Genomic DNA, 14,107 nt, shown 5'->3' with positions numbered 1-14,107 from the left:
GGGAAAACAAACATGTAAATTATTCCAATAGGTACAGTTGCCAGCAAATAAAAATTCAGAATATCCAGTTAAATTTGAATTTGTGATAAACAATGAGTAATTTCTTTAGTCTAAGTATATCCCACACAGCATTTGGGACATACTTATACTAAAATAATATTTGTTTGTTTGAAATTCAAATGTAACTGTGCATCCAGTATCTTTATCTGGCAACTCTAAATACAGTGTAATAAATGCACTATTAAAGGTGAGTGTTAGGTACTACAAGAAAATATCCAACAGACATAGACCTCAGAGTACATGTCAAAGAAGGATCACAAAGGAGGTGAGGCTCAAGCCAAATCTTTCCCAACCAATGGAAGTTAGCCAGGTGAAAAGAATCCAAAAGGATCAGTGTGCACAAAGGCACTGGGGTTTGAGAGAGTGGGGCATAATTAGGGAAGTGCATGTAGTTCAACAGGGGTAGAATAAGTAATAAGCAGAATTTCAATAACTGTCTTGGGGAAGAGCCAAAGTCAGAACCCAGAATAATGTTACCATCTAAGGGCTTAGCAGAGAAAAGAGAGTTCACAAATAGAGCAAGAAGGAACAGTCTGAGGAGGAAAAAGAAAACCATGAAGCCAAGAAGGGAGAGGTCCACAGTGACAAATGCTGTAGGCAGGCCACATAGAATTAGAGAAGATCATTGACTCTGCCAACAGGCCTGGCATCAATGACACTAACAAATCCATCTCAGTGGAATGTGGTGGCAGCAGGTTGAGAAAGGTCATGAAGGTGGCAAGAATAGGAGAAAGCAAGGTTAGATGTTGCTTTTCAAAAAAGTCTGGTTGTGAAAGAAGTACCATGCTTCGACCTGGACAAACAGGGAACTTGTGTGGGCCCTGAACTTCAGAAAGGGCCCCAGTCTGGCTCCTCTCCAGCTCCACCCATGTCCATGTGGCCAAAGGGACGTGCTCACCTAGAGCCTATATGCTCCCTTTTAGGCTCTGGAATTCTTTACCCAAGTGAAACCAAGCCTGTTTTCAAAGACTACATGAGCCTCTCCTAGGTCTATCTTCCCATGAGTGGACAATGTCACTAGTGTGCCCATCCCTAAACTTGAGGCATGCCCATCCCTAAACCTCTGGCTGTTTGGAGAGGGTGCAGGGGATATGGATGGATCTTGGATAAGTGGACCAGGTGTCCACACTCTTGGATGCATGGCCTTCATGATGTAGAATGGAGTCAGAGTGGGAAGTGGAGTAGGGTGGGCCACAGACTTCCATCTATAGTTTTGTCTCAGGCCTCACAAAAGTTAGAGGAAGTCTGTAAAAAGATGCAGTTAGAAATGGACATAAGGTCAAGACACGGTCCTTTTGAAATGAGCACAGTTTGAAAGAACCTGTGGTGAAGGGGGTATTGAAGCTATAGACAGAGAGGACAATGAAAAACAAGGTCCCTGTATCAGTCAGGAGTTCAGCAGCAAATATTTCCAATGAAGGAACCACTTACAGAAGCGCAGGTGAGGTTAAGGGAATAAACAAGGAATGTTAATGCACCCAAAGACTAGCAAAAGTGGAAAGCTATTATATCGCAGGGCCCAGTGAGCTTGGGAGCTGCAGCTACAGTTATTCACAGAAATGCAACAAAGCAAGAAGGGAGTGGGAGGGGGCTTCCCTGGTGGCGCAGTGGTTGAGAGTCTGCCTGCCAATGCAGGGGACACGGGTTCGAGCCCTGGGTTCGAGCCCTGGTCCGGGAGGATCCCACATGCTGTGGAGCAGCTAAGCCGACAAAGAGTAGCCCCGGCACACCACAGCTAGAGAAAGCCCACGCACAGCAATTAAGACCCAATGCAGCCAAAAATAAATGGATAAAATAAATAAATTTTTAAAAAAGAAGGGAGTGAGAGGAAGAAATACCCCAACTTTTCTCTCCTCCTATCCTTGAGTTGGTGCCATTGCCTCCCACTAACTGAAGCAAAGCAGAAGAAACCAACCAGCAGGGTATGCTGGTGTCAATGCATTTCCCTAGATGCATTTTGCCGGTCTCTTAGGATAAAAGAAGGGGGAGAAGGAGTAGGAGGTGGATTTGGAAGGGCAAACGGAGATTAAATAACTAACACTGTCCCCAAGGAGGCAGGAGAGGACCTGACTCGGTGGAGACGTGAATAGAATGGAGAGTAAGCCGGCAGGAAGGAAATGGAAGGCATTTCTGTCTGATTACTATCTTTTTCTCTCTGCAGTTAGAGGGAAAAGTTGATACTGGAGGAGGGTAAGCAGGCTAGGGAATGTTTTGATTTTCCTCCTGTAGACAGCAGCTGGCAGTTAGTCTTAAGGCCTTTGTGCAGTATAGGGAACACCCTAAAATAAGGCTATTTCCCCCCATCCCTTCCCCAAGTAAGAGGAATGTCACATTCTCTCATGCTTCCCTCTTGCTTCCCTACACTGACTAAGCAGAACTGCAGAGCAGGCAAAAGTCTTGGGGACTTATCCTTCTCTCTTTCCTGCAATAACCTCTAAACCCATCTCAGCCTCAGGCAAAACAAACCTTCAGCAACTTAGAGCCCCATACACATCAGAATACTTCTCTCTCAAGTATTGACTCATGGTTCCAAACAGCCTCTCTCTCTGATAGGTCCCTCCTCTGACCAAATCAAGACTCACTTCCTGTTAGAAGAAAAATAATTTTTAAAATGAATTTTTACTACATTATAAAGAACTAGCAGTCTTACCTCTAATCCTCCCACGAGTAACTGGATTAGAAAAATACCTCTTTGTCCCAAAAGGGCACTCTCTACATTTCAAAGATGAGCTGAAGAATTTGGAATGTTTAGCCTCAGATGCTCCCTCCCCCCACCTCCCCCACCTTCTGCAACCAACTGGCTCTAGATCTAAAACGACTCCTCTTCCTTCTATGTCTGAAAACATGCCATCTGGTTTCTTTAACATGAAAAAGGAGAAGGTGAAACAAGATTCTGGTTTGGGAAACAGAATCTCAGTCCATAGGCAAAAGTCTTTTTCCCTTGTGGGTTCTTAAATGTTGGACAAGATTAAGGTTTAATATCGAGACAGCGAGCTCCCCAGAGATAGCTTGAAAGACTGGTATAAATCTGGCAGCACCGACTTCACACAGCCACTGCACATAAACAAGACCAGTCTTCTCAGAATCCTCTATTCTTGAAGTGTGGGTGGCGGTCGTAGGTGGTGGCGTCCATTTCTCCAGGATCTGCCACCCAACTCGCTAGACTGCCAACTCCCTCTAGGGCCACCTCCAGCCCAACGCAAACCCAGCCTCGCTAAGAGGCACCTGCTAGCCATCCCTGAGTCCTTGGGGGCTGAGAAGGTGGAATAGATATATTCCCTCTCTTCTCCCTCCCACCGTCGACAAAAGCCGTTTCTTTCAGGTCCAGAGAAAGATCCTATGTGGTTTCCCACTCGGCGCCCCTCAAAGATTCTGGGACAGGAAACCAATAGTTTCAGCTTGAGACGAGGGGAAGGGGAACAAAGCTGGGGCGGGGGCAGGCGAGGAAGGGGTTCATGGGGGGAGAGGGGGGCGGGGAGCGCAAGGAGTAATTAAAGAGGCTGAAAAGCAACTCCCAGGACCAGGGGAGCGATGCAGGGAGCAACACCTCCTGTTTTACACCTGGCATCAGGCCACACCTCTTTGCGGGACCAGGACTGAAGAGAAGTCCGCCGCAGGGAGGGATGCGGGGCGGGATGCTGGGTGGGATGCGAGGGCCCAGCACCTAAGGGCTCCTAGTGGATCTTGAGACCCGAGGAGCAGGAGCCCAGTCGTTCTGCACTGAAGCCTCCAGCTCACTCCGCGCTTCTTCCCTCCACTCAGGGCTCGCCCCTAGTACCCGGAAATGCAGTCTTTCAGGTCCTCCAGGTGGAGGCCAGACGCTGGGAGCTGCTGGGTTGGGACCCGCAGTGGGGTGACAAAGAGCAGAGAATTTTTAAACCTTAGAAGGTCAGACCTGAAAGGGCCCTTAGAGAGCTTTCTAGGGCCCTAGTCCCTTGTTTCCCACACAGGAACACTGAGGCCTGGGAGACAAGGACTTTCCCCAAATACACACAGTAAAGTGAAATGGATCCAAATGTGAGTTAAAAGGATATTTAACACTGCAGTCTGCGGAGAGCCGGTTAATCAAGGAAACGCAAAGGCAATTTACTTTTGGGAGGGGGGGGCGGACATCAGCTTTGAAAAGAAGCATTATAAAATTAATTTCCGAGACAAGGAGGTGGGAGTGATGGAGAGAAAAAGCACTCAAGGCTCGGCTCACCAAAATTTAATTTTGATTATCTTGAATGGGCTCAGATCGCCTTTGCCAACATCTCACGGTGCTAATATCACTGGGCGGCAGAGCCCAAGCAGCCAGTTAAAGTAAACTCCCACCAAGCCGGGCCTGCGCACAGCCCTGCTCTAAAGACACCCTCTTTCTTCGGGTTAAAAAAAAAAAAAAAAGAAAAAAACCCACAAAAAACCCACAAAAAAACACAACACACAGTTAACCACCTGTCAGGGCTGAGGACACAATGAGGCGCTTCGAAAAAGAGCTTTTCATGCATGCGTAATATATTTGTTCAGCTATTCACTTAATGAAGCTGATAAATGTGATGCAAGACAATAGTCAAGTTAATCTATTTAGTAAAATGTTTTTGAGACTTTCAGGCTACGTTAAGGAGGGGCGCTTTCAGCGACATTTTCATTTAAATGCGCTCCTCTCCCCTCTTAGGCTGCACAAGGGGGCTCAGGCAATCTATGTGAATATAATTTCTTATAAATGTGTCTTTAATGGGTTTAATTCACCCTTGCCAGCTGTTTTGGGGGCTATTTTGTAAGAGCAAAACAAACGTTTCAGGCTTGGAAAGCTAGTTAAAATTAGTTTCGGTCAGCAAGGCCAAGCTATATTTCCTGCAAACCATCTGCTTGATTGGCACAATAGAAGGATTTTCAAGGAAAAAGGGGGGAGTGAGTGTGAAAGGAATGAGCGGTGTGGGGAGATGCTAGAAAGGGCTGGGGCGGCCGGTAGCTCCCTGTGGCCTATTCTGAAGGTGAACCCCTTAGAGGTGTCTTAATAGAGCGGCTCGCCTAAAGAGCTGGGGCTGTAGGAAAGCTCTTATACAGCCCGAGCCGCGCCGCCCTCCTCCTTTGCCTCGCGCATCAGCTCCCTCTTTTTCCCTGGGACGGCAGAAGCCAGGAGGCGGGTGCTAATTCCGACGCCACCGCCACCCTGCAGCCTGCCAAACTTTCAAAGCATTCTCTGTTGGCGGCTCCGGTCGGAAGCGCCACGGCCTGGGGGTTTGAACCCTTGCAAAGTGCGACCCTGGGGTCCCAGTCTTCCCGAACTTAAGTTCGTTATCTTTTCTGAGGGCGAGGAATATACCAAGCCACTCTCTACTTTTCAGGCACTTCGCCTCCCCATGGGTGGCCTGCACTTACCCGGGGCAGGCGCCCACGCCTCGACCCACACTGGAGAGGGTGCGCCATGGCCAGACCCCGGCGCATCGGGCAGGGACCCGCCAGCTATCCAAGGCCCCGGGGGCGTGGCGGGGGGGGGGGGGAAAGAAACCCCAGACGGGTTCCGGGAGCCCTTCCTGCCTTCCCAGGGAGGCTCCGGCGGCTTTGGCCTCGAAGGCCCCGGGAGCCTCGGCTGCCTCTACTGAGGCCTTCCCCCAGCGAGCAGCGGCGCCCGCGGCACAGGCGAGGATCTTCACCCCAACCGGCGCCTCCGATTCTCTCTTTTCCCCTCCCGTCTTTTTTTCCCCCTGAAAGAGAAATAGACAGAAAGCCCCGCTCTGGGAGAGAGGACGCTAGTGACTTCTCTGAAATAAACTTGAAGATAACGACATTACAATGAATGGCAGGACGAACAAAACCCCAAGGGCTCAGGTCAAACGGCATTAGTCACAGGTCTTAGCCGCAGCCGCCGGCTGAGCAGTCCCTTAGGCTATGGCGGAGTTTGAAAAGACTCGTTCAAGGAAATCACTTAAAAGTAAGATCCTTTCGTCCGATTTCTTGCTTCCTTAGGATTTATTTTGCCTTTTCACGGGCCGCCAGCCCTCGCCCCCGCCTTCACTCTTCCCCTTGGAAAAAGTCAAAAAGGCTATGGAGACGGACCGCTGGAGGCCAAGAACACGTGGATCGCAGCAAGGGGTTGACCCACCTTCCAAAAAATGTCAGGCCCCCCTTTTAAAAGAAGAGACATTAGCAGCAGTTAGTCTAGAGTGAGGCAGAATGGCCGGGGTGTGTGTGTGTGTGTAAGGGTGGGAACCAAGGAGCGTGTCAATTGTCAAGATAGTAACTGTAAAAACTACACCCAGGGAAATACCTCAGCTGGCGAGGAGGTCTAGGGAAGGAGGTGGGGGGTCAGGAAGTACCTTAGACTGGCTTTGAGTCCTTACCGCCCCTCAATACAAAACCCTGCAAATGTAGGCTCTATCTTCCAGTAGACTGCAGTCAAATGCTATACCCCTGAGCTACACCCCGACTTCCTTGATGGGAAACCCAACACCTCTAGTCCAGGCTTTCCTCCTTCCAGGAACTGGCAACCGCTCCTGGAAGGGGGGTATGGGAGGAAGGAGGGAGGGAGTGCAGGAGGAGGAGGAGGAGGAAGGGAATGAAGAGGGGAAAAAGAAGAGAAGAGAAGGAGGGAGAGAATGCAAAAACCAGAGCTGGTCCTCCTGCTTCCAGAAAGCAGTTGGTGGGGAGGGGTGATAGCGAATGAAAACTCTGTGGCAAGGTTAGAGCAGAGGTGTTCAAATACTTTCGACTTTTTCTCCCCTATTTTATGGCAAAGCTTCAAAAAGAGGAACATTTGAAGTTCTCCAAAGACCTGTCTCTTTCGTTTCCAGGGGACTCCAGTTAACTTGAGCAACGCATTTCCCATATTTAAATAGCCACTTATTTAACAGTTGTTCTTTCCTTAGTGGTTTTCCAGGGCCTGCTGCCCAGAATGCCTCCATAAACAGTCTTGGGCTCAGAAACTCCGTACTTGCGTCATGTTGGAGCATTAATTCGGCTCCAGAGCCCGACCTAAATAACTTTTTAATCTGAATCTAGGGAGAGCTTTAGCGGGCTCCATTTCTGGTTTAATGTGATATAAATCGCAGATGCACTTTTATTGAATGGTTAAAGCAGCGACATGGAGATCATCAACACAAAACGCCCTGAACAAAACCATCCAGAGAAATAAAGCTGGTTAATAAGATTTTTGAGAAAGCTTTGTGTTAAAAAGCAAAAAAGGAAAACCAGCTGAAGGTGACAGTTAGTTCATGGTTAATAGGATCAGGGCGGCCTGGCGGGCTGCACACTTCTCTTTGGGGAGGTTCAGCCACACTAAAGAAATGAATGGGACATTTTACACATCTGTTATCTAGCCGAGCCGAGAAACGGAATTGAGGCTCAGCGCCACCCCAGCCCCAACCCAGCAGAAAACAAAGTACTGTCTACAGGAAGATTCTCATTTGAGGCACCAAATTAAGTAAGAATCGTCTTTCCTGATGTGGACCAACGTTTTTGGGAATCGCGTCCTTCGTGCTGTTTTCACGTGTTTGTACATTGCAGTTGATGAAGAAGCAGCAAAACTTTGGCTGGGTTAAGCGCCCGCAATGGGTAGGACTCTCTCGGGACAAATCCCAAACTTCACTGCTGTGCTTTTAAAAGTCCAGGCTGTGAGTTTCTACTGAAACTGCCGAGGGCTTCTAGAGGTTAGGAAAGAGCCAGCAGAGCACCCACAGCGTCCAGGTGTCCTTGCCTGAGGCAGCTTCCAGCAGAGGTAAGCCCTTGGGAATGGAATCCGGCTGCCTTGCCCCTTTTCGACGCTCTCCTCTGATCCTCCCCCGGGTGAACTGCCGTTCGTTCCTCAGTGACACTTATAAAGATACGTCGCTGAAAATCGTTTTCTAAGTTGCTGGGAGTTTGCAGGAGAGTCATATTACTATTCAGGTATCCACTAACTCTCTCAATCTCAATTAGTTTCCCAACATGAAATAACTCAAATCAAGACCTCCCCCCTCCAATCCTAGGGACACACATCCAATAGCCCCAAAGCAGCAATTTCAAGTCTCCCTGGGTTGTTAGAACGGCACTCCCCTACCCCACATTTATTTAACCCACCCATCACATCTGCTTTATGCCTCAGCTGGAGTAATGTATAGGGCAGAGACCAAAGAGGGAGTATATTTTCATGTTCACTGACTTGAAATTTTCCATTGCCCTCCCCACAAGGGGGGAGGATTATTTTGCTGATTGCCTGGAGATGAATTTCTATGAATATTTATTGATTTATTTTCCAGGCTCAGCAGGGGAGCTGCAAATAAATTTAGTGCATTCTTTAAATAATTCCTTTTCTATGAGGCAAGATGTCATCTGAAACTTCTAAATAGGCATTTAATTAGCCCGGGTGTTGCTTCCGAACAAAAACTCCCGGCGAGAGCTTTGGGGGCGCACTGTATTGCAAGGAGGCGGTCGATACGCAGAATTGATGCGCGCCAGCCTTTGTTGCCAGCCCATTGTGCGGGCCATGCTTATGAAGACTAATCCAATCATAAATTGCACCCCTGCGCCAATCAGCGCGCCCAGAGCCTCCGGCGAATGAAGCTCGAGTGGAGAACTTTGTTGAACTTCATTGTCAGAGCTGTCACTTTTCAAAACGCTTTAACGGGCGGGCCACTATAAAACCATCACCTCGACGGGAGGACCGAGGAGGACTCGCAGACACCCAAGTGGGATCGTTACTAGAAGACGTTTGCTAAGCCCAAGAGAGAGGGCGGGAGGGGCGGGAAGCCCAGCATTTACCCTCTGGCCACTGGAAGAAGGGTTTTTCCGCCCGCCCCTCGCCTAACATGATGTTCCCCGGCCTCCTCGCGCCCCCAGCCGGGTACCCCAGCCTCTTGCGCCCCACGCCCACCTTAACATTGCCCCAGTCCCTGCAGTCGGCATTTTCCGGCCACTCGAGCTTCCTGGTGGAGGATCTGATCCGCATCAGCCGACCCCCCGCCTACCTGCCCCGCAGCGTGCCCACCGCCAGCATGTCGCCCCCTAGGCAGGGGGCCCCTGCGGCTCTCACAGACACAGGGGCCTCGGACCTGGGCTCCCCGGGGCCAGGCAGCCGGCGGGGCGGCTCACCGCAGACGGCCGTCTCCCCTGCCAGCGAGCCCACGTTTCTGAAGTTTGGAGTGAACGCCATCCTTTCTTCGGCGCCCAGAACTGGTAAGTGAAAGCAAAACGCTAAGGGCCGGTCTAGATGCAGAGTCCTTCTGGCCTCAGTTTCCCACACGCAGCGGGTACCCACGCTCACAGCAGTGCACACACGTATGCAAGATCCCCGAGGCCCCACTGTCAAGCAATGTGAGACTTAGGTTAAGACGATTACCGGGAAGAAAAGCCTCCAGGTTCGCCCCACCCTCAGAATGAATTTGAACACCTACAGTCCGAGCGCGCACAGTTCCCTGGCGCAGTGAAATTGCGCGCACGCCCCTGGACGTCTGCCTTTCTGTCCTTGAGCTTCTGAAAGCCAGTTTTTGTTAAACCCAAGACAATATATTTACTAGCTTAGCAAGTATTATCGATCTGCAATTCTTTTCTCCCCCCCCCACCAGTTCTTCTATCTCGTTAGTGCCTAGGATGACATTGGGGGGGGAGGACGCTGAGGACTATTGGGGGAGGGGGTTCCACAGATAGAGACAGTGTTAGGAAAAGGTTTACTTTACTGTGTCAGTACATTGAGTAAGATGCCTTTGAAACCAGCCGAAAGGTTAATCATGTCGTGTATTCACTGTGCTGTACAATAATCATGCACTTAATCAAATTCCATTTCTGTCTCCCTCCTTCTGTTCCTCCTTTCCTCACTCTCTCCCAGAAACGTCCCCCGCCTTGCTCCAGAGTGTCCCTCCCAAGACCTTCGCCTTTCCCTACATTGAAGGCTCCTTCCAGCCTTTCATCAGATCTTCTTATTTCCCAGGTAGGTCTCACCCCCCTTCCTTTCAGGAGGCTGGGCGTCTCCCCAGCCCCACCCCGTCGCTCCCTGCCCCGAAGCCATATTTCTCCGTCCACCCCACGGGGTTACGCTCCGGTTCAGAGGTTGCAAGGCGTACAACATTCACGAATCCGTCGCGCCAATTTGATGCCCTATTTAGCACAAGCAGTGACTGCTTGACACTTTGCACCAATTCCCTGCTCTACAAATTAGCAGGAATTGTCATGGTCCAAATTTGAGGCGGTTCCCTTCCCGGCGAGGAGCTGTTGGCATCCCTTCACGCCGCCGTTTTCCCACAGAGTCAGTGCACTTGGCCACGATTCCCCACAAAGGTTTCAGCACCATGACCAATTGGTCAGCTCCTCCGGGCAGCCACACACAGACCAACCCTCGCCCCTCCAAGCCTCCGAGAGACACCTACCAGCCGGGGCTAATTTCTCTTTAAGACTCATTCAGGGCTTCAGGCTTTTCACAAGACCACATGGGGTGCCCTCTTGTGTGGGATGCCTGGGGTCGCCCAGGGGGAGGGGGACTAGATCCTCCCACAACCCCAACCTTCTATTTCCAACCTGATTTCCCAAACTCTTTCTCATACCGTCCCCCCACCGCCATACCGTTTTAAAGATCCTAGAGCTCGTAAAATAAGTCGGAGGGAAACCCATAATAGGGTCCCGGTTTAAAGGAGAATCACCTTAAACAGGTTCCAGGACGTTTTCATCCTGGAATCCCAGGGGTGACTCAAACTATGGCTCAAAAACTCTGCAGCTGGTCAAGATTAAGGAGACAGGAACTCTTATAAAGGGAAGAGAGACTGGGCATGGTCGGTGGGGGATGGGTAGAACCTCGACAGCACTTCCAAATATCAGCGAAAGAAACAAGCAATTGATTTTTGAAAGGGGGAGAGAGAATTCACCCCCCCTCACCATTCATGCTACTGCTGATAATGGAATTTGCTCCCTTTCTCCCCCATCTCAATGCTCTAACAAAAACAACCCGAGCTTTATAAATAGCTTTTCATGTCCATTTAATGAAAATGATTCGGGGAAGAGAAGCCTCTGCCATCAGTATTCTCCCAATGGTCTTGGCCTGCAGTTGTGTTTAGTTTGAAAGTGTAAATCTCTTTTGTCCCAGTAATATATGGCTTTCGCTGCTTGTCCTTAGTCTTTTTCTGTTAGTTCATTACTACACAATTACCATTCACGCTTCATTAGAGTCTCTGTTTCTTTTGGGGTTTTTTTTTTCTCCCTTAAAGCGAAACTCTCCCCCCTTTTATCATGCCAATACCCATTGGGAAGCGGTCAATGTGCTAATTAGCTGCCACTTTTCATGTATTCTGGCCGAATTCTTTACGTTTTGTGGGGGAGGGGAGGAAAGATTAATATAAAAAAAGATGAATACTGATTGGATTTTTCAAAACATAAAAAATCCAAAGCGGATTTTCTCCTCTTTATCCAATCAGTAAATCACCTCGTTTTCATCTAAAGAATGCAAAAGCCACAAACGTGTTAAAAGCTTAGGGGGGAACCCAGTGGCTGGCTACTTTATTTTTACAATTTACTTTTTTCTGCAGCTATATTAGCTGATGCACGCAAGTTAGTTTCCCTTAGACCGTTGAATGGAAAAACGAAATAGGCTATTGTGGGGGGTCTTTTCTGTGTTTCCGTGGTTCCGTGGTTTTACCTAATCCGGGTTTGCACGGCTGAAAGGGAAAGTTATTTGGGCAGAAAGCGCCTTTCACTCTCGCAGGTTTGTAGGTTCGTAGCCTATTCTCCAGGGGGAGAAAAAGCAGAGCTTTAAAGTGATGAAGGGATCAGAGAGAAAAACCTAAGGAGGCCGCAATGGTGGGGCGGACGCCACCGGCCCGGGCGGGCCACCGCCCACTCACTCACCTCGCACCCCTGGCCTCCGCAGCGTCCTCCAGCGTCGTGCCCATCCCGGGGACCTTCTCCTGGCCACTGGCCGCCCGCGGCAAGCCTCGTCGGGGCATGCTGCGTCGAGCCGTGTTCTCCGACGTGCAGCGCAAGGCGCTGGAGAAGATGTTCCAGAAGCAGAAGTACATCAGCAAGCCCGACCGCAAGAAGCTGGCGGCCAAGCTGGGCTTGAAAGACTCACAGGTGAGGGCAGTCTCCCCAGAGCCCCTCCCCCCACGCATCGTACGAACGGGCAGGTTCTCTGAAACCCCTTAGGTCCCATTGTACAGACGCGGTAAGGTCCAGGGAGGGAGTAAGTGCACGAGCCAGCTTCCCGGAGGCTTCTCGCGATAGCCCGCCACTCTCCCCGCCCCGTCGCTCCCGCGCCCAGCGTCTCCCCCACCCCCGCCCACCTGGGCCAGGTGCCGGAAGAGAGGGCGAGAGGTGCGTGCAGCCGAGCTGGTGGGGGTAGGGTGCGGGCCACTTCCGGTCCGAACTCACTTTACCGGGTGGGGAGCCGGCAAAGAGAGGAAGAACGGGGCCTCCTTCCCGCCCACTGGCGGCGGCGGCGGCGGCGGCGGCGGCGGCGGCGGCGGCGGCGGCGGCGGCGGCGGCGGCGGCGGCGGTTCCGCGCTAAGCGCTGCTTCTCCCCGGCTCTCACCCCTCTCGCCCCAGGTGAAAATCTGGTTCCAGAACCGACGCATGAAGTGGCGGAACTCCAAGGAGCGCGAGCTCCTGTCTAGCGGGGGCTGCCGCGAGCAGACCCTTCCCACCAAACTCAATCCGCACCCGGACCTCAGCGACGTGGGCCAGAAGGGTCCCGGGGACGACGACGAGGAGGAGGACGAGGGCCCGGGCAGCCTCCGCCACCGCCTGGCCTATCATCACCCGTCCTCCGACCCTCGGCACCTGCGGGACCCGCGCCTCGAAGGGCCGCTGCCCCACTCGCCCGCGCACTCTGGCAGCCCCGACAAACCTTCGGACTTCTCCGACTCCGAGGAGGATGAGGAGGGCGAGGAGGAGGAGATCACCGTGTCTTAGAAGCCCTCCCGCGCCCGGGGTACCGATTATAAGTGCTTTGAAATTGAAGAGGTGGGATTCGGTGCGTGTTCACTTGCCCCCGCTGCGCAGACGCTGCGGCTCCCCGCTGTAGAACTGTCGCCTCGTCGAGGGCACCCTGGCCCCTTCCATTGCCCCTCAACGACATTCCCTTGCCCCACGCCACCTACTAACAGCCCTCTCCGCATAAGTTAAATTTAGGTCTTGGTCCCAGCCTTAACTTTGCCGCGAGGGCCCCTGTCTAGCCTCCTTATTGCAAGATATTTTCAACACAGTGGGGTGTTCACTCTCCCAGCCAGGGTTTAGCTGTGAGCCAGGCCCTGCTGGTCTACAGCAGCAACAACCCTATAAGGTAAGAAACCTTTTCTGAAGTAGGAAACCGAGATAAGAGTCACAACATCAAGCATATAACTTCAAGACCCCTGACTTCCTAGATCCCTCCACCTTCCCATCTTAGGTAGCGAGGGCCTCTTGCCCAACTCCAGACACTGGTAACCCAGTCTTCCCGTAGCAGTGCCCTTAGAAAGCTCAAGAATTTCAAAAAAGAGGGGCTTCCCTGGTGGCACAGTGGTTGAGAATCTGCCCGCCAATGCAGGGGACACGGGTTCGAGCCCTGGTCTGGGAGGATCCCACATGCCGCAGAGCAACTGGGCCCGTGAGCCACAACTACTGAGCCTGCGCATCTGGAGCCTGTGCTCCGCAACAAGAGAGGCCGCCATAGTGAAAGGCCCGCGCACCGCGATGAAGAGTGGCCCCCGCTTGCCACAGCTGGAGAAAGCCCTCACACAGAAACGAAGACCCAACACAGCCATAAATAAATAAATAAATAAATAAATAAATAAATAAATAAAAAAGAAAGGCAAGTAACTTTATGTTAAAAAAAAAAAAAAGAAAAAAAAATTTCAAAAAATCTACCCGTGCCTTCTGGTCTAAGGTACCACATAAATATTGAGTCTTTTCTACGTGTCATATTCCAAATGCTCTCTGGGCAAAGAAGTGAGTTCTGTAAATGGGAGGAAGAGTCGGCCTCTATTTCGAGTGTGTGTTTTAAAGCCTTTTCTTTACTATTTCTGCATGCATAGTATGTGCACCAAGCACTCTACCTTGTGCCCTTTTATTATTTCTGGGGAGGTTTCACTGAGCACTGGGCATGATGTGAACAGAGAGAGACCCACAAGCC

At 51.0% G+C, this 14,107-nt stretch overlaps 1 protein-coding gene across 1 annotated transcript; it reads left to right on the top strand.

Annotated features, from left to right (window-relative positions):
- The first annotated feature begins 8,546 nt into the window (after positions 1 to 8,546).
- On the top strand, positions 8,547 to 13,462 carry DBX1 (developing brain homeobox 1). The gene is made up of 4 exons (XM_036861157.1): positions 8,547 to 9,192; positions 9,842 to 9,943; positions 11,870 to 12,072; positions 12,544 to 13,462. Exons 1-4 carry the CDS (start codon positions 8,826 to 8,828, stop codon positions 12,907 to 12,909), a joined length of 1,038 nt encoding a protein of 345 aa, XP_036717052.1. The 5' UTR covers positions 8,547 to 8,825; the 3' UTR covers positions 12,910 to 13,462.
- The last annotated feature ends 645 nt before the right edge of the window (positions 13,463 to 14,107 follow it).

The sequence above is a fragment of the Balaenoptera musculus genome, chromosome 8, assembly GCF_009873245.2.
Source record: "Balaenoptera musculus isolate JJ_BM4_2016_0621 chromosome 8, mBalMus1.pri.v3, whole genome shotgun sequence".
Taxonomy (NCBI): domain Eukaryota; kingdom Metazoa; phylum Chordata; class Mammalia; order Artiodactyla; family Balaenopteridae; genus Balaenoptera; species Balaenoptera musculus.
This window is presented reverse-complemented; position numbering and strand designations above follow the sequence as displayed.

Bases quoted from the DNA above. Each gene is read 5' to 3' on its own strand.
- DBX1 (XM_036861157.1), top strand. From the start codon at position 8,826: ATGATGTTCCCCGGCCTCCTCGCGCCCCCAGCCGGGTACCCCAGCCTC. The intron at 9,193-9,841 runs GTAAGTGAAAGC...ACTCTCTCCCAG, and splicing joins TTCTTCGGCGCCCAGAACTG to AAACGTCCCCCGCCTTGCTC. The intron at 12,073-12,543 runs GTGAGGGCAGTC...CTCTCGCCCCAG, and splicing joins TGGGCTTGAAAGACTCACAG to GTGAAAATCTGGTTCCAGAA.